The sequence below is a fragment of the Branchiostoma floridae genome, chromosome 17 (genome assembly GCF_000003815.2).
Source record: "Branchiostoma floridae strain S238N-H82 chromosome 17, Bfl_VNyyK, whole genome shotgun sequence".
Taxonomy (NCBI): Eukaryota; Metazoa; Chordata; class Leptocardii; order Amphioxiformes; family Branchiostomatidae; genus Branchiostoma; species Branchiostoma floridae.
In genome coordinates this window covers 13360010-13379061 of record NC_049995.1, presented here as the reverse complement: position 1 = coordinate 13379061, position 19052 = coordinate 13360010, and the positions used below count along the sequence as shown (strand labels likewise).

At 40.0% G+C, this 19052-nt stretch overlaps 1 protein-coding gene across 1 annotated transcript; it reads left to right on the top strand.

Moving 5' to 3' along the window:
• The first annotated feature begins 3807 nt into the window (after nt 1-3807).
• LOC118404306 (hemicentin-1-like) lies at nt 3808-18262 on the top strand. Its single transcript, XM_035803374.1, has 16 exons — nt 3808-3868; nt 4882-5232; nt 5691-5975; nt 6737-7000; nt 7299-7562; nt 8045-8308; nt 8667-8930; nt 9054-9152; nt 15253-15528; nt 15794-16063; nt 16249-16548; nt 16865-16959; nt 17115-17173; nt 17390-17559; nt 17884-18001; nt 18259-18262. The coding sequence occupies exons 1-16, from the start codon at nt 3808-3810 to the stop codon at nt 18260-18262; spliced, it is 3144 nt and encodes a 1047-aa protein (XP_035659267.1).
• Nucleotides 18263-19052: the final 790 nt, after the last annotated feature.

Below are 19052 nucleotides of genomic sequence, written 5' to 3'. Positions count from 1 at the left end.
CAAATATTATAGTAGACCTAAAGCACTTCAACGACACTACTTTATGTGTACTTTACTGTATCAGGGATCAACATCTCTCTCACATCAACAGAACTGTAACATTTTTGATCTTGTCATTACCTATATCCATTGTACAGGCAGGTTCTCCTAATTGATTCAGCACCAACTTGTCTTGTTTAAATTTATTTTTCTGTTATCCATTTTGTACTTATGTATGTAATGTGGTTTACTATTCTTGTTTTATGCGTATGTTTCTTGAGTAGAAGGCTTAATATAAGCAATTTGTGCTTTTTGCCTCATACTCGCAAAATATATGTGAATAAATAAAAAAATAAATAAATCAGGGGAAACTAGAACCATGACCACATGCTAAGAATTTATGATTTAAAATTCATCAGTAGAACTAGAGTTCGACGAACACATCTCTTCGCCAAATAATCATGCCTTTATTAAGACTTTAACGTCTTATCATGTATTACTAAATAGTACCTACCCCAATAGCCAATGACTGCATGAACGTGTGTTCCTCACAAACCCACAAATGCCCCCCAAAAAACCACATAACCTTCTCGGCGAACTGGTGACAAGGAAATGATGTACAATGTTGTGATACTTTCCAGCACAACTTTCATAGTGTTTTGTTAAAATCAGACTCTACCGCCAAACTGACCTGCCTGGCCGAATAGTATTGATTTTAGGGGGCCTTGGACTGTGACCAAAGATGACCTCGGGTAGCATCCCTGGTCAATCAGAATTTTATGCTTGTCAAGACTGCCTGTCTTGGCCTACTTTTTCTCTATTTTTAGACATCTATGGGCCGATTCAAGTTCTTTCGGGTGACTCCGTCACAAGTATATTTTTAACCTATATAGAAGTTCCCCTAAGTAATTATATCAAATAGATAGTGATTAAATAATTTGCATCTCATTATGTTCATTATCACCCAAAGTAACTACATACCAAAAGCAAAAACTATCCAACAATCTCCTCTGGAGTTATCCTTCTTAAAAGTTACGAACTATAAGACCCACAGCAGTTCCAAACAAGCTGGTAGGGGGCCCAAAATTACACCATTCACTCCTAGTCCTAACAGCTATCCACCACTAAAAAATCATGAACCTGGCACTTCTGGAAAATTTTGACGCTCACTTTGAAAGCTTTGACGCTCACTTGCAGTACCAAAACAAGTCGCCAGGAGGCCCATTATCGAACTTGACCTTCCTTTCTGTGTCCCCTACCTATCAACAAAATATCATTAGCATTCATCAAAAGCATCTTGAGTTATCTTGCATACAGACAAACGCACTTACATACAAAGCCAGCTATAGCACCATAGGTAAAAGCTAGCTAAACCATTTTCGCACATGACAATCCTTTACACAACCGCTACTCACCTACCAAATATCGTAGAAATCGCCCAGCTGCATTTTGACTTATGCTTCCTGAAACAAACCTCGAAAAAATACAAAGCTCGCTGCTGTACCGTAGGAAAACGCCAGGTAAACCATTTTCAAACTAGGCATGCCTTTAGACAACCGCTACACACCTACAAAAAATCAAAAAGTTCCATCCACAATTTCTCGACTTACATGTTGTTGACCTACATACAGAGACAAGTCGGCAAAAACATACTCATTCGCCATTGGCGAAGAGAAAAATAAATGGCCGTAATGAAGTCTGATATGGGGGCAATAAAAATCGTACGACGATGGAGAAATTTTGAACATGTTCAAAATCTATTTCAGCTCTATTTTCGTCATAGGATGCTCCCCGATTTACTATGATTCACCTGCGATTGACGCAGGTACGCTCTTATGACCTCATCGTGCGATGCACTACGATCCTTGTGACCACGCGTACGGCTTTATATATTGAAGATGAATTTCACTTTTTAATGGAATGCTCTAGATACGCTATTTTACGTAATGAGCTATTTACAATTCTCGAATACAGTACAGCAGATTTCAAGAGACTCGATGCTACAGACAGATTTGTATGTATCTTTGGATGCCACGACTCCCATAATGCAAGGATAGGCAAATATATCAAAGACTGCTTTGCTATTAGAAAGAGTAATGAATCTCATGTATAGCCCAACTCGATTGTAACACTATATCAAAGACTAATGTGTCAGCCCTTCTTGTTACGTTAATTAGGATATCAAGTTTTATTCTCTACACCTATTTTGTACTTTGTGTAACAGTCATTGCCATACTTTGTACCATGTACAAATGTCGAGCAATAAAGTTCTACCTATATTTAAACCATTGCTTCCGATTCTCCCCCGACTTACGACGTACTACGCCTATGCCAAGCATAAAACCTCCATCGCAGTCAATCGTACGATTCTTGTGACCAGGGCCTAAGATAATTCGAGTGGTTTTTGTGAAAAGCATGTTTTACTTTGCCGCCTGCTCTGATAGTAACAAGTAATTAACATGCATTGGCATAATACCGGTCATAAGCCTTATACCGGTCGATTAAAAATAGTGGAACTTAAAGAGATCTACACATGCAACAATAGTTATTTCTGAGGTATGCACACTTCAGACATCTAGGTGTCCAATACATAATTTACAAAGCATCGATAACAATGCATTCGAAGACAACAAGGCCAAAAGTTTTCAGGTCATTTTCGGGGCAGGCGAGCTCGTCGTGGGACAAACACACTGTCACGTTCATCGCCAGATTTGTAGATAATAATCACATGTGCTCACGGCACAAGACGACCATGATTCAACAGCAATCTTGAATTTCTTTTGGTGACCTACAACTCGTGTAAAAGTGTGAGGAACCGTTGCATAATAGCCCGGATCTACGGCTGAATGGGTCAAATTGAACGTACGCCGCCATTTTCCCGCCATTTTTAATGCTACGGCCAGCAGTAAAGTTTTACGTCATAGCGGTTGTGACGGACCAAAATTAAATGAAAATTCTTGTCAGTATACGCCCATTTTCTCATGACTTTTTGTATGCTCATGCAGATTTTTGTTTTGTGCAACTACTAACAGGAAAGAAAGGAACAACAGAGGATGAATAATGGTACATAGCGGCAGTTAATTGTGCCGTGTTTCGTTCGACCGGTATAGTGCACCCCCTTCCAACCACGCGCCCGTTCTCCGTGCAATTCCGCGGTGTGTTCCAATTACGATACAGTCAAACCTGTATTAGGGGCCACCTCTACAGAGGGGCCACCTGTCCATAGTGGCCACTTTTTGTCGGTCCCTTGGGTACTTTATCTACAAGTTACCACCTCTATACAGAGGCCACCTGTCTATAGTGGCCAAATGTGTCCGGTCCCTTGAGTGGCCGCTATAGACAGGTTTGACTGTATTATGTTTTTAGCAGGACCAGAGAGACAAAATAATTTACACAGAAGAAGTGGCAAAGGTAAGCTGTAACAGCAACATGTAACTGGAGAAAATGATGCGTTGATCATTTGCCAAATTAGCATTGCTTGAGAAATTGCAGTAAACCGACCGGTATTATGCCAATAGATGTTACATCCTCATCACTTTCAACCTCGTAGATTTTGATCCCAGTCACCGATTCGTACCTTGCGATATATCACAATATATTTTGTGACATACATCAAAATATATCACATTATTTCAGTCCATAAATCTTGATACTTGATTATAGTGACACAGCATTCCGCCATTAAAATTCGTTACGTCGCGAATTCTCTACTACTTTTACGCTACGACTTTAGTCATAGGTAATCTGAGTACACGAATACTCGACCAGGAAGTAACATGAAGTTGGGAACGTATCTAACTCAGTGCTGACCACAATTTACCACAAGAAATGCTGTCCATACTGATAGTTTTGAGCGTCTTCTTTCTGAGTGAGGAAACGATCGTGTCAGGTATGTACTGAGATAAATACCACCGCTGACTGTAAAGTATATTGAAAGTTTGTATGGTAACGTTAAGGTCACCGAGTGTACGTAACGCTATACTTTGTATATATGCAAGCAAGGTATTACTAAGTTCACCGTCCGGCATTGGGTGATAAATGTTGAAATTATAATCTGTTCTACCCGAGGCAGACCAAAGATATAATAAGCCTATTACGGTGCTTTGGAAGCATACTGTAAATACATTTCAGTTTCGCGTGGATCTAATTTCGCGGTAGTGGGAAAAATGACTTTTCTCGGTAGTTTTAATTTCGCGATAGCACCATGCATTGTAGTCTCTTACTGCCATGGAAAAATTTTTCGCAGTGGTCTTAAATTCGCGGTGAAGTGGCCACCGCGAAAACCTGACTAAATTCTTGTTCTCAATAGCGTTTTAACTGCAGAGTCTGGTATACATCTCATATGATCGGTCTGTTGAAAAATCATTTCTGGTGAAAACAAGGTTTATCGTCGTTTTTATCAGACAATACTAATCGACATGTAAATTAATATTTTGTCCATCACCCACTTTTTGTCTACCACTGTGCCAACGTTAGCCCGAACCATCGCGATCTGCTCGTATGTAACATGTAGTCATTACATACGATAGTGGCATCTTTTACGTCGATATAGCCTCAGAGTTGGCACTAACAAGTTTGGAGAGATTAGTTGTTCGGTGTGACACCTCAGAGTGCCAGGGAAGCTTGTGAGCACTCAATGTGCAGCTACAGGAATTTATAGGCGATGTGTCAAAGTCTCTGAGACATAAAAAAGTACGCCTGAATAACGGTTATGCAAATCGAGACAATGGTCATGGTGAGTACTGTTTACAAGTCTGTGTCTTATCCTTTGACATATTATCCACAAATCCTGTCACTGCACATGCGTGTTCGGGACGGTGAAAACAGGGCTAAAACATGCTATATTGAAAGTACGAAAATACGAATAAATGAGTGAATAGACTAATCACCTCCTATCATCAGGAGCAACCATCACCAACAACGAGCCGACCTACTACGTGGTGGAAGGAGGATCAGCCTCGTTTCCATGGCGATATACAGTGGGATCTGGGGAAACGTTAAGGAGAATAAATTGGATAAAAACAAGTTCCGACCCTGTGGTTGACATTTTGGAAATAGACAGAAGTGGGAATGCCTACATCTACTCTGCTTATGTTGGCCGAGCTACAACAACCTGGACAAGCACCAATGGTGAGGCCAGTCTTCAGCTGACCGGGGTCACGTCTGCAGATGTTGGGGTCTACAGGTGTTCTGTCACTGTTGACGGTATCGGTAGCAATCCAGCTGAGGAAAGTACACAGCTCATACTCGCAGGTGACTATTAAAGTTCTTTTTTCATTTTTCTGTATGGTAATAAGTTTCAATCTCATGCATTCCAATAGGTCCAATCCACCAAATTTTTTTAGGTCCGTTTTTTCTAGACTGATCCAATAAGAAAAAATGGTTTTGTACCGGTACATAAACTTAAAGATATATTTTGTTTTATTTGGTGGTGAGTAGGCCAGAATTCTATACTAATCTTGTAAAACACCAAATAAGTAACTGGTTTATCGATTCATAAACCTACAGATGTGGAGAAACAGATTATCGTACAGAGTTGAAAAAGAAAGCATTGTTTTTTTAAAGCTTAATATGTAACTAATAAGGCAGAAATAATGATTTACTTATAGCAAAACTTCCGTATAGTATGACTAATGTGGTATCAATGATGTATGACTAAAATGAAAATAAAGATTATGTGAATCCGAATCAGACGTTTCACTTCATTCCAGTCCCTGCCAGCATCACCACACCCCCACCCGGTACAACCCGTGTGAAACAAGGCGAGTCTGCCACAATCAGCTGTCCTGCTGAGGGAACTCCTGACACCTTCAGCTACACATGGAAGGAAGGTACCAGGGTCATTGACCCCAGTACAGAGGACCAGTATAGTGAGGATAACGGTGTTCTCACCATCACAAATACCCCAAGAAGCCTACACGATACCACCTACACCTGTGAGGTGACCAACAATGTGGGAATGCCTGATACAGCATCCACAGTTCTCAGTGTGGAATGTAAGTTTGTTGTATCATTCAAACAGATATGAATCACTATTGCTGTTAACCCTATTTTCAGACGGTGTATGTGGGGGGGGGGGGTACTTTTTAAGCCTGCGGCAACTTTTATGTCGCATAACGCGTGAACGCGTATCAGCTTACACTATAGAGCCACCAAATTTTGTGACATTTGCTGAAATTTAGCTGCCAACATTTTAACAAAATTTGAACATTTTTTCGTATTGCCATCCCCTTTGAAGACGCATTTAGCTGGGTGTTGCACTGCCTGGCATGCACGGAACCGTCCGGGCCAGGCGCTCGGTACCGGATCGTAATTTTTGATAGTCAAGAGACCTCTTCATCTGTGATTCAGAACAGACAATCTCATGCATATTGTCGCAGCAAACATTGTAAAGACATTCAACTGTCATACTGTTTTTACTAACTTTTATTAGAAAGTTCCAGGTCATTGTACGATGTACATGGACGAAATCTAATACAATACACGGAATATACGACAAAGGATGATATAAATATGCATGTTTACTAAGTGAATGGTAAATGCTTTTGAATTGTTTTGGAATTTTATGCAACTTTGTAGTATACAATTACAAGACATACAAATAACTGGATTCATCTTAACAATAATTCAGTATATATCATTTCATAAAAGCAGGATCATTCTTTTCTATGTAGCATATTTACTTTCTAAACCGTAACCAATGGCATACAACATAACCTTAAGGCCGACGTATTTTTTACGTTTTTTTTCTACCCAGATGCCCCTGAGGTATCGGCTCCAAGTGAGGAAACCGTGACTGAAGATGAGACCCTGACTGTGGAGTGCACGGTGTCTGCCAGACCTGCTGCCAGTGTGGAGTGGAAGAAACAGGGCAGCAGCACAGCTGTCTCCTCTACAGCACAGCTGTCCATCTCAAACATCCAGCAGGCAGCAGCTGGCACGTATGTGTGTACAGCAACAAACACATTCCATGATGGCAGCGCTGGAACTGGGACAGCAAACACTGTCGTCACTGTGCAGTGTAAGTGTACCGCATTTCATCAGTCAGTATTACATCGTTTTGTGAATTTGATCAGCATGTGCACAGTAAATTTACATGAACATTTATTTGTCGGGAAATCCGAGCTTTTCAGTGTATTCACTAGCACATACGTACAATTCCTGTAGCTTTTCACTTTTCAGGGAGCAATGTTTGACAAAAACATTGGATTCAAGTAAGTTGGTTCAGTTTACGACCATAGACGTTTACGACAAATTTGTAATACTGTATTCTATCTGTTCTCAGAACTAATTGTTCGACCTCTGCATGTGTTCCACAGACAAGCCCTCCCAGCCAACTGTTGAGATCACCCCAAACCCAGTAGTAGAAGACCAGACAGTGACCCTGACGTGCAGCTCTGACGACTCCGTCCCACCTCCAGCCTCCTACTCCTGGACACGAGATGGACAGTCTGTCTCCCACAGTGGAGGAACTCTGACCTTCACCAATGTACAGCGTGGTGAGGCTGGACAGTACAGGTGCACGGCTACTAACGTGGTGGGGACGTCACAGGAGAGTGGTGCTGTGGGACTGGTGGTGAATTGTGAGTACGCTTTGTATTGTGCATTAAAATGCTAATGGAGATTGTTAAGCTTTCTACATGACTGTACATCATTTCTTGGCTTCTCCATTAATGCTGCTTTATAATTGAGACACATCAACAGCTTGAAAGTTCTCTTAGTTATTTGTCCTGCGGTCCAACACATGAAATTCATTGCACATCAATACAATATCACATAACGGACATGACAGAAAGAGTTTAAAAATCACACTAAAATTACTGATACACATGAACAATAAATACTGCAAAAAAAAGGAAATGCAACAGTTATAATTCAGTTCTTTAGTGTAGTGGCCAACTGAAAGACTTAGTGTAATATGCCAACTACATATTTTGCTTTTTTCCTAATATTATTTTGCAATTTTGCATTACATTTGGGGTCTTAAGGGGATGCCATCCATAAAAGTTATTTTCTATGGCCTTAACGTAATTTTTACTTGATATACATGACATATGTTCCACAGACAAGCCCTCCCAGCCAACTGTTGACATCACCCCAAACCCAGTAGTAGAAGACCAGACAGTGACCCTGACGTGCAGCTCTGACGAGTCCGTCCCACCTCCTACCTCCTACACCTGGACACGAGATGGACAGTCTGTCTCCCACAGTAGAGGGACCCTGACCATCAACAATGTACAGCGTGGTGAGGCTGGACAGTACAGGTGCACGGCTACTAACGTGGTTGGGACGTCACAGGAGAGTGGTCCTGTGGGACTGGTGGTGAATTGTGAGTACCCGTGCTTTCAACTTTAGAGAGTTTGTGTAATGTCGGAGAAAATGCAGTTACTGTTACTGTTCACTTAATTTTGTTGGGTCTGTCACAGTGACTGTAACATTATAAGCTTGGCTGCCAAAGTGATTTACTGTAACTGTGAACTGTGAGTTAAGCTGTTTGTTTCAAATCTATTTAAATATATTTTATTTTTGTAATTTAAAAAAAACAGTGCAGTTACTGTTCGCTGCATTTTTGATGGATTGAAGGTTTTTTTTTCAGCCACACAAAGAAGTCCTTTTAATCTGTGCTGTTCGTGTCTAGACTATATTAATAATCCAGACCGTTCACAAGTTGGACCTTGTATAAATAGATGAACCGTCAGGAACCACTGTCACACCGAGTACGGCAGTAGAGAAAGAAGGAGACCCCCTCACTCTTACATGTACGGCTGACGGGAACCCTGATCCAACCTTTACATGGAGCAAGGCCCCAGGACCAATCCCAGCAGGCATTGCCAACAACAATACCACACAGATCACAAGTCTCCACAGAAATGATGCAGGCACATATACCTGTACAGCTGACAACGGCATAGGACAATCTGACTCAGCTACAAGCATTGTGGATGTGCTGTGTAAGTTATTTGACGAACATCAGTCTTAGTTTGAGTCAAATTGTAAGCTTTAAATTTGAAATTCTAAGGTAAATGTCATAATCAAATGATAATAACATCAACAGTATCTACAAACCTGCTCAGATCTGGACACACCAACACTGAACCAAACCTCACCTGTGACCGTGTCAGAGGGAGACTCTGTAAGCGTCAGGTGTTCAGCCGTTGCATATCCTATTGCTGGTAACAAGTGGACCAAACAAAAAAGTTCAAACCAATGGAACAATGAGGTCTTGACCTTCACTCAAGCAAACCGCAGCGATGCCGGAACCTACATCTGTGAAGCTTTCAACAATCAAAAGGGCACAACTGACACTAAAACTGTATCAATGGAGATCATTATCAATTGTAAGCTTTGACAGTTTACCGCACACAGACAAGCCTGCCGCATGTGTCTTCGCGCTGTACAAATGCTCCTGAAACTATACTTCTTGACAGTCTACTAAAAGACTGAACAGTATGGATGTTCTGCTTTATGTGAATAACTGAGTCATCAGCTTCTGACAAATTGTTCACAATGTTAATACACGGCACGAAAAACGGTATTTAAGGATGCTGAAACCATGCGTAATGTTGACGTATTTTCCTCCTTTACGGATCTATACACCACTTATACGAGTACGTAAATATTGCCTTTAAGTGGTCTTTCTGTAGGTCCGTGTTAGTCCTTATTTTCCGGTTTTCCCGTTGTCTTTCAGCAGCTTAAAGATGTCGTAAATGATTTTTAAAACCCCCTTAAAACTTGTTTAAAGTTCACGTTTATTTGATTTAAAGCCTCTTTACGTCTCATATACAATTGCATTAAGTGGATTATAACATGTGTTTTAGTGCCTTTTCAACAGCTTAAAGTTGCCATAAATACTTATTAAAACGCCCTTAAGACATGTTTAAACTTCACGTTTATTTGATCTAAAGCCTCTTTACGTCTCATATACGTGTCCATTAAGAGGATTATAACGTGTGTTTAGGTGCCTTTTCAGCAGTTTAAAGTTGCCATAAATATCTATTAAAACGCCCTTAAGACATGTTTAAACTTCACGTATATTTGATCTAAAGCCTATTTACGTCTCATATACGTGTGCATTAAGTGGATTATAACGTGTGTTTAGGTGCCTTTTCAGCAGCTTAAATTTGCCATAAATACCTATTATAACGCCCTTAAGACTTGTTTAAACTTCACGTTTATTTGATCTAAAGCCTGTTTACGTCTCATATACGTGTACATTAAGTGGATTATAATGTGTGTTTAGGTTCCTTTTCAGCAGCTTAAATTTGCCATAAATACTTATTAAAACGCCCTTAAGACATGTTTAAACTTCACGTTTATTTGATCTAAAGCCTATTTACGTCTCATATACGTGTGAATTAAGTGGATTATAACGTGTTTAGATGCCTTTTCAGTAGCTTAAATTCGCCATAAATATCTATTAAAACGCCCTTAAGACATGTTTAAACTTCACGTTTATTTGATCTAAAGCCTATTTACGTCTCATATACGTGTGAATTAAGAGGATTTAATGTGTCTATATTTTTCTTTTTAGCAGCTTAAAGTTGTCATAAATACGTACTAAAACACCCTTAAGACATGTTTAAAGTTCCCTCTGTACGTCTCATATACGTGTGCATTAAGTTGATTATAAGGTGTGGATAAGTGCCATTTTAGGAGAATAATCATTAGCACATTTCAAAGCAAGAAAATACAATGGATGAAACTTTGAAATTTTATTGAATTACGAGAAAATATTACATGGAAAAGTAAAAAAAAAACTACAGCCTACTAGGTATTTGTGGCCTTTCATTCTGATGTAGTCGGCAGTTGAAACAATCACAACGGTTGCGCAATTCCGTGCAGCAGTCCACAGTCCCATTTCCAGTGTCGGGTGAAGAGTTTCGGCGTAAGTTAAAAAGAGCACACATGTACAGTTCTATCTGGTCACCACAGGAATAAGAATCCGGTAAGATCTAGAGTAGTGGCCGATATGACTCGTGCTGTTGGATGGTCCTGGATTCTGTGAACGCGAAACATGTTCAGCTTGCGGTCTCGGCTTCTATTAATCCGGATGGTACAAGGGCCGTGATTTCCATTCTGTGTCGATTTCCAACAACAACAGCTTGTACAGAATGATAGCCACCTCGTATCTTTGAGTCAAATTCCGTCACCGGGTGTCCTAGGCGGTAAAAGCGGCGTCGCGGCCACAACTTGCGGGCTACAACAGGCCCAAACTTTCTTCAATACTTCTCTTCAAAAATGAACGCCTGGAAAATAACCGCTCCTTGTCGTACGTATGGCCCGTAAATTTGAACCTCCCACTCTTTTCTGCCATTGGATACATCCTATCACATGACACAGATGTGCCACAGACGGACCAAGGAAGTTCAACCTCCTTGGACGGACGGAGGTGTGCGCCCCATGGCGAGTACGAAATAACGCTGAATAAATTTACATCTTGCCTGCCCACGCATATCACCATAATTAACCCAAACAAACACGAGCAACACGAGAAGACACCGCCTGTGTGCACAAACTGTTCTTTCTCGACGCTTGCTTGTAGATAAAGAAATAAACATATTTCGTACATTTACCTGTCGTAAGAACTGCTTGCCGTTTTATAGAGAAAACACAACTCACTGCACAAAACGCTATACCTACTACATCCTTATTCTTCAAGCAGAGGTTGAGTCGCGGAGATATTCATAGCAGTAGTCGAGATTTCTACCGTCTCTTAGCTCGAGTGTCAACTTGCCACAAAGAAAACAGGCGGCCTCACCCTAATTTAGACCCTGGAATTTCAGAACATATATGCGGTATAAAAAAAAAGGAAAGGGTCTCCTCCTGTTCGCAGAAACTGCGCTTCAAACATGCCGTATGTTCAGCAGAAAAAGGCAACGTTTCATATAACCTTTGAGACGGTATTAGCTAATAGATAAAACGGGGGTAGTGCCCCCAAGTTTGCTTAAGCTACGCGGATTCAAAAATTAAACATGTCGTATGTTCAACAGAAATACGCAACATTTCATATACGTCTTGGCAACATATAAGCTAAACGGGGGAGGTCTCCCCTAGTTCGCTTAAACTGCGCGGATTCAAAGATTAAACATGTCGTATGTTTTACAGAAATACGCAACATTACATATACGTTTTGGCAACATATAAGCTAAACGGGGGAGGTCTCCCCTAGTTCGCTTAAACTGCGCGGATTCAAAGATTAAACTTGTTGTATGTTTTACAGAAATACGCAACATTTCATATACGTCTTGACAACACAAAAGCTAAACGAGGGAGGTCTCCTCTAGTTCGCTTAAACTGCGCGGATTTAAAGATTAAACATGTCGTATGTTCAACAGAAATACGCAACATTTCATATACGTCTTGGCAACATATAAACTAAACAAGGGAGGTCTCCCCTAGTTCGCTTAAACTGCGCGGATTCAAAGATTAAACATGTCGTATGTTTTACAGAAATACGCAACATTACATATACGTTTTGGCAACATATAAGCTAAACGGGGGAGGTCTCCCCTAGTTCGCTTAAACTGCGCGGATTCAAAGATTAAACTTGTTGCATGTTTTACAGAAATACGCAACATTTCATATACGTCTTGACAACATAAAAGCTAAACGAGGGAGGTCTCCCCTAGTTCGCTTAAACTGCGCGGATTTAAAGATTAAACATGTCGTATGTTCAACAGAAATACGCAACATTTCATATACGTCTTGGCAACATATAAACTAAACAAGGGAGGTCTCCCCTAGTTCGCTTAAACTGCGCGGATTCAAAGATTAAACATGTCGTATGTTTTACAGAAATACGCAACATTACATATACGTTTTGGCAACATATAAGCTAAACGGGGGAGGTCTCCCCTAGTTCGCTTAAACTGCGCGGATTCAAAGATTAAACTTGTTGCATGTTTTACAGAAATACGCAACATTTCATATACGTCTTGACAACATAAAAGCTAAACGAGGGAGGTCTCCCCTAGTTCGCTTAAACTGCGCGGATTTAAAGATTAAACATGTCGTATGTTCAACAGAAATACGCAACATTTCATATACGTCTTGGCAACATATAAACTAAACAAGGGAGGTCTCCCCTAGTTCGCTTAAACTGCGCGGATTCAAAGATTAAACATGTCGTATGTTTTACAGAAATACGCAACATTACATATACGTTTTGGCAACATATAAGCTAAACGGGGGAGGTCTCCCCTAGTTCGCTTAAACTGAGCGGATTCAAAGATTAAACATGTCGTATGTTCAACAGAAATACGCAACATTTCAAATACGTTTTGGCAACATATAAGCTAAACGGGGGAGGTCTCCCCTAGTTCGCTTAAACTGCGCGGATTCAAAGATTAAACATGTCGTATGTTCAACAGAAATACGCAACATTTCATATACGTTTTGGCAGCATATAAGCTAAACAGGGGAGGTCTCCCCTAGATTCAAAGATTAAACTTGTTGTATGTTTTACAGAAATACGCAACATTTCATATACGTCTTAACAACATCTAAGCTAAACGGGGGAGGTCTCCCCTAGTTCGCTTAAACTGCGCGGATTCAAAGATTAAACTTGTTGTATGTTTTAGAAATACGCAACATTTCATATACGTCTTGACAACATATAAGCTAAATGGGGTTGGTCTCCCGAAGTTCGTTTAAACTGCGAGCATTCAAAGATTAAACTTGTTGTATGTTTTACAGAAATACGCAACATTTCATATACGTTTTGGCAGCATATAAGCTAAACGGGGGATGTCTCCCCTAGTTCGCTTAAACTGCGCGGATTCAAAGATTAAACATGTCGTATGTTGAAAAGAAAAACGCAACATTTCATATACGTTTTGGCAACATATACTAGTAAGCTAAACGGGAGAGGTCTCCCCTAGTTCGCTTAAACTGCGCGGATTCAAAGAATAATCATTTCGTATATTCAAATGAAATACGCAACATTTCATATACGTCTTGGCAAATATGTTAACGGGGGAGGTCTTCCCTTCTTTGCGTAAATGACGGTTCGAAATAAATTATATATATGGCATCCTTCGGTCAATATTGACCATGGTATACGCAACATTTCATATAACGTAAAATAGCGCATATAAGCTAACCGTGAGAGGTTCTCCCCTGTTCGAATTAAACCTTGCGCACAGAAAGTTTGAATACGTCAAATGCTTTCGGAATTGCTAAAAAACACAGAATATTATGGTATTTGACTTTGTATTGTATTGTATTTGTATTTGCTGAGGTATAAACATAACATTTTGTACCAGAAAGCGCAATAATTTTCAGTTTTGACTGTAAATCTTGCCACTGTTATAAAACAGATGACGCCATGTTTTATCTAACACCAGACAAAGGCTTATTACATTTGACATAGCCGGTTAACATGTATTTTGTAACAGATCTAGAGAAACGGCATTTGTCCGTTTTGACAGAAAATATTTTTGAGACATTTAAGTTGTCTTTTCGGCATACTCAAATACATGTAAAATTCACGTAAAGAAACACAACAGATTAAGTTAGATTTACAAACGCTGAAATCTTCCGTAAATGCCAAATGTATGTTTCCGATGCCTTTGATAGATCTTAAAATCTGCTGAAATATTTCTCCGCCTTTAAGGGCTTTATACGTATCTCTGAAACTTTGCTTAAAAAGTTGTTTTCGTGCTGTGATAGTTACCTCTAAGATTCCTTTAATTTGTTTCTTGCCATGAAGGTCAATGGGAAGTCAAATATATATTTGCACATTTGTATACAATCATGGTGTGTTATTTGTCATCAGCTGTCACCTCAGCCTTAATTTTTCTTGATTGATCATGATGATGACTGAAGTTGAAGTCTTGACACTTTCATGACCTAGTTTCTGACTCTTTTCTTGTACACTGGACATAACTAATACTGTAAGACTAGGCAAAGGTGTCTGTCCTGCATACCATACAACATTCATGCTGACAAGCATGGTGCATCAATCTATGGCATAATGGCCTACAGCCTAGCATTATTGTCTGCTTATAAGTACATCCATTAACTGTCTGTCCTGGCTTGTTTAGTTTCCTTCAATACACAATGTTTGGAATTATCTACTCATACACATTATAATACGTGTATGTCCCTGTCCACAAATGTCCTGAGGCAGTTTTTGTTGGTTGAATACTTCTCATCACAGTTCATGATTGCATGTTCTGTTTTATACTTTACATGTTGGTACTTTGAAATGTTGGACCATGATTTCACCCACATTAAATGGCGGTCCTAAAATAGAGAATTCTGTCCCCTTAGATTCCCCCGAGTTGATAGTAACCGCCACTCCCAACCCCGTGCACGAAACCCAGTCCGTCAGCCTGACCTGTGAGGCAAACAGTAACCCTGACGTCACCTCCATGACGTGGATGTTTGTGGAGACAGGAGAAACTCTACTACAGCAGACTACAGGAAATTCTCTCATCTATACCAACAATTTTGTTAGTCATGAAAATGCAGGTGTCTACAGGTGTACAGCTGACAATGGTGTGGTGGGATCACCTGTGAGCAAGGAAACTACTCTCAATGTCAACTGTAAGTCCTTGCATGATTTTTGATTGTAATAGCTTTATTCACAATAGTATCCATTAGATTAAGATTTGTAAATGGCTTGTGCTTATGTTGTGACAAATCACATTCTAATTAATGATATCTATGTACGATAGTAAAATATAGAAAAAAGTTGAGATTCTTTTTTACTATAGTCAGCACCTAGCTGCCTGGCCAACCACAGAGGAGGGTAGGCTGCCGTATTGTCTAGTATGACTTTTGGTTTATTGTTTTCTAAATGTTTCCCCAGTTATCCCAATCTTCAACCACACCAGAGACAGGTACGCCATAGGCAGGTCCCAGCCTGTCACACTGGAATGTTCTGCCTTCGCCTACCCGCCACAGATAGTCTACACATGGATGAAGGGTGGATATGACATCACTGGTAATGCCACCAGCCAGGATGGAGTCAGCACTTTCTACATAGCAGACGTGGAGAGGGAGAACTATGGGGACTACACGTGTACCGCAACGAATGAGCATGGACAACGGGCAACAGTTATTCAACTGGTGGCTGAAAGTAAGTGTAAACAATTGGGATTTTTCACCATTTCCATATTTTCACAATAAAAACAACAAGTTTCAAATTTACAGGTAGCATTGTACATACTCTTTGCATTCTTCTCTTCAATTAAGTGTGCTATGAGTACCAATAACAATAACCTGGCAGTGTCGAATTTTGATTTACTGCTGATTGAAACCCAGCCAAACCAGAACCTTCCACCAACCTTGACTACACTAAGAAGACAGCAGCAGGCAATGTCACCTTGATATGGACAGCGGCGTCTAATGGTGGTCTGAAGACAGATCACACTGTACAGTACAGGCTGGACGGAACTACAGACTGGGTCATTGTCAAACAAGTCACTGAGGAAGCTTCCAAGAACAGACCCGAGTTCACAGAGAATGTGAAACTCCCTGGAAAAGGACAGTACGAGATCCGCATCCAGGCAGAGAACAGTCAGGGAGCTGTGTACTCTAACGTCATCCAGGTTCTGATAGAAGGTATATTACATAAGGAACAAGTCTTGACCAAAATGTAATAATTGTTTTTGCTACTCCTTCAAGTGCTTTGTACTTATAGGTTAATCTCAAAACACACGGTAAATATGAAGAGCATTGTCACTTGTTTGCATTCTCATTTTATTTTCCTGATGTTACAATAACCAATGTAGCAAGCATATTCTCACAGTTGTCAGTCCTCAATTGCAAGTAAGCCATTGATCTATATTTTCGATGAGCATTGTAATGTACAAGATGTTTGTCATGTTTACTTGGAAGTTAAGTTTCAAATCATGATCATGTATTGTTTTCCTCACAGACAACCGAATCCTGTATGGAACCCTTGCCATCACCAGTGTTCAGTACAGCAAGGGGATTTGTGATGGAGAGCTTTCAAACAGGATAGTAACACAGGTATGTGAAACTTTGAGCTCCTTCACTTGCAATTGCTATCTAATGAACACAGCAATTAAATCTAATGTTTAGCTGTCATGCTGTAACACATTAGAGTAATGCAGGATTATATTTGACTTATGCAAATTGCCCTTCATCGTTTTTTTTCCTTCTAGGTGAACTCTATATTTGAGCTATACAAAGGCTATGAAGGAGCAGAGGTGACAGGCTGCAGGTGGGTATCAACAATTTCCTTAGAAAGCATTTTATGGACTTTGCTATCATATATATTTCAGTGTAAAGAATTGCAGTTTTTATCATTATTATTTGAAAAAGATTTTTTGAAATTTGTGCTTGCGGTCACTAAAGTAGTGATTTGTAAGTTTCGCAGTCTCCACAAAGGTACAGTCCTAGATAATCGAAAATTCTGAATGTCCCATTTTATTGTCAGATCCGGCAGTGTCCTTGCTGATTTTGAGGCTACTGTGGCCCAATCTGAGTCGGCTGCAGCCCAGACCAGTTACACTAGTAACTTAATAGATGGTCAGTTGGGAAATCCCGATGAGAACGGATTCACTGTTGATCCTGAAAACAGCAGGATTAGTGAGACCGAACCTGCGGGTAAGTCTGTTCTTGTATCAAATGAGTGAAAAAGTCCGAAGCTTTTTGCACAAAATGCTTTCTGCATCCTTGGTAGTTAAGCGAGAAAAAGGTGCTTATATTCAGTAAGAAATATGTTTTTAATGTGTGATTGTAACCCTTCATTGTGAGGATGTTGTGTTTAATTCTTCTTTAGTCGTTACCCCCCCCCCCCCCCCCCAAAAAAAAACGCGTATTCAAAATCTTATTTCATGTATAAAAAAATTGCACCTAAGTCCCTCCGATCAATTTGAGAGGACTGGTCGAAACAAGTTACTTTATAGTTGTTATTACATGTCTTCGCAGATATCAGCGGAGTCGACTCAACGGTTATAATCATAGCTGTGGCGATCAGTGCTGTGGTGCTGATTGCCGTGGTTGTTGTTGTCGTAGTGATTGCGAGAAGACATGCAGCCCGTGGTGGGTATATGATTGTCTACATATGGAGATTTCACATGATATATTTGCAAGTTTCTCTAAAGGTTTTGCATCTTTCTCTAAACCTTTTATTAAAACTATTATGATGGTATGGTCAACCTATGACATGCATGTGGACTTTTATGTAGTTTCAAAATTATGTAGTTTCATAACCCATACAAAATAAAACACAAAGTACAATACGATCCCCCACATTTTCTGTCCATTGTGTATGATGACTTGATTGTGATTTATCTATTGCAGATAATCCGCCGAACAAAACATCTTGTAGCATGGAATTGGAACAAGTAGTAAGTGAATATTCAGGTTTACATGTTGAGAGTGCAAAGCATATACTAGGTACTCTGTCAACATTCCAACTCTTATATGGTGCAGTCTCTTCTTTTTACAACAAATATGCAATTTCACCATATGCCAATAATAACTTGTTTTGTTTAGGCATGTAATTCGAACGACGGATATGAGAGTCTGAGGATGCCTCGCAGACAGAAGGTAAATATTATATTAGTACTACCTATCTGTGCTTGACGTTGATTAGATGAAAACTAGTGTTTGATAAGGAAACTCTTTGAACATTCAAACATTAATCTTGTGTAAGTGTCACAAGATAGACCGACGCTGTTGTTCCGATGTTGCTCTTTTAATCCATGAAACCTCTAAATCTACATAGCAGGACTTCACACTGCCGAACTTTCGTCTCCTTATCCCCTTCTCCCTGCTCATGCGCAGTTAGCCTTGGGCATGCCTAAAACTATTGCAGTGACTCCGTCAAATCTGCCCCCGTTTCTTTGATTGATACACTCGTTACAATCATCACTACTCCAAGAAACATCCTTTTGCAGTGTGAGTCCTGTAGGCACGCATTGTACAGATATTAACATAACAAATTACTACTATTACCGAACTACTGCCATCAAACTAAAGTCCAAGTGTCCGTTCGAAACGTCGGCGGCCTAGAATATCTAGTACAAAATGTCTAATAACTCAGAACTACCCTTTTTTTTTTTTTACTCTAGTGTCCGTATTCGTCAGTCCTT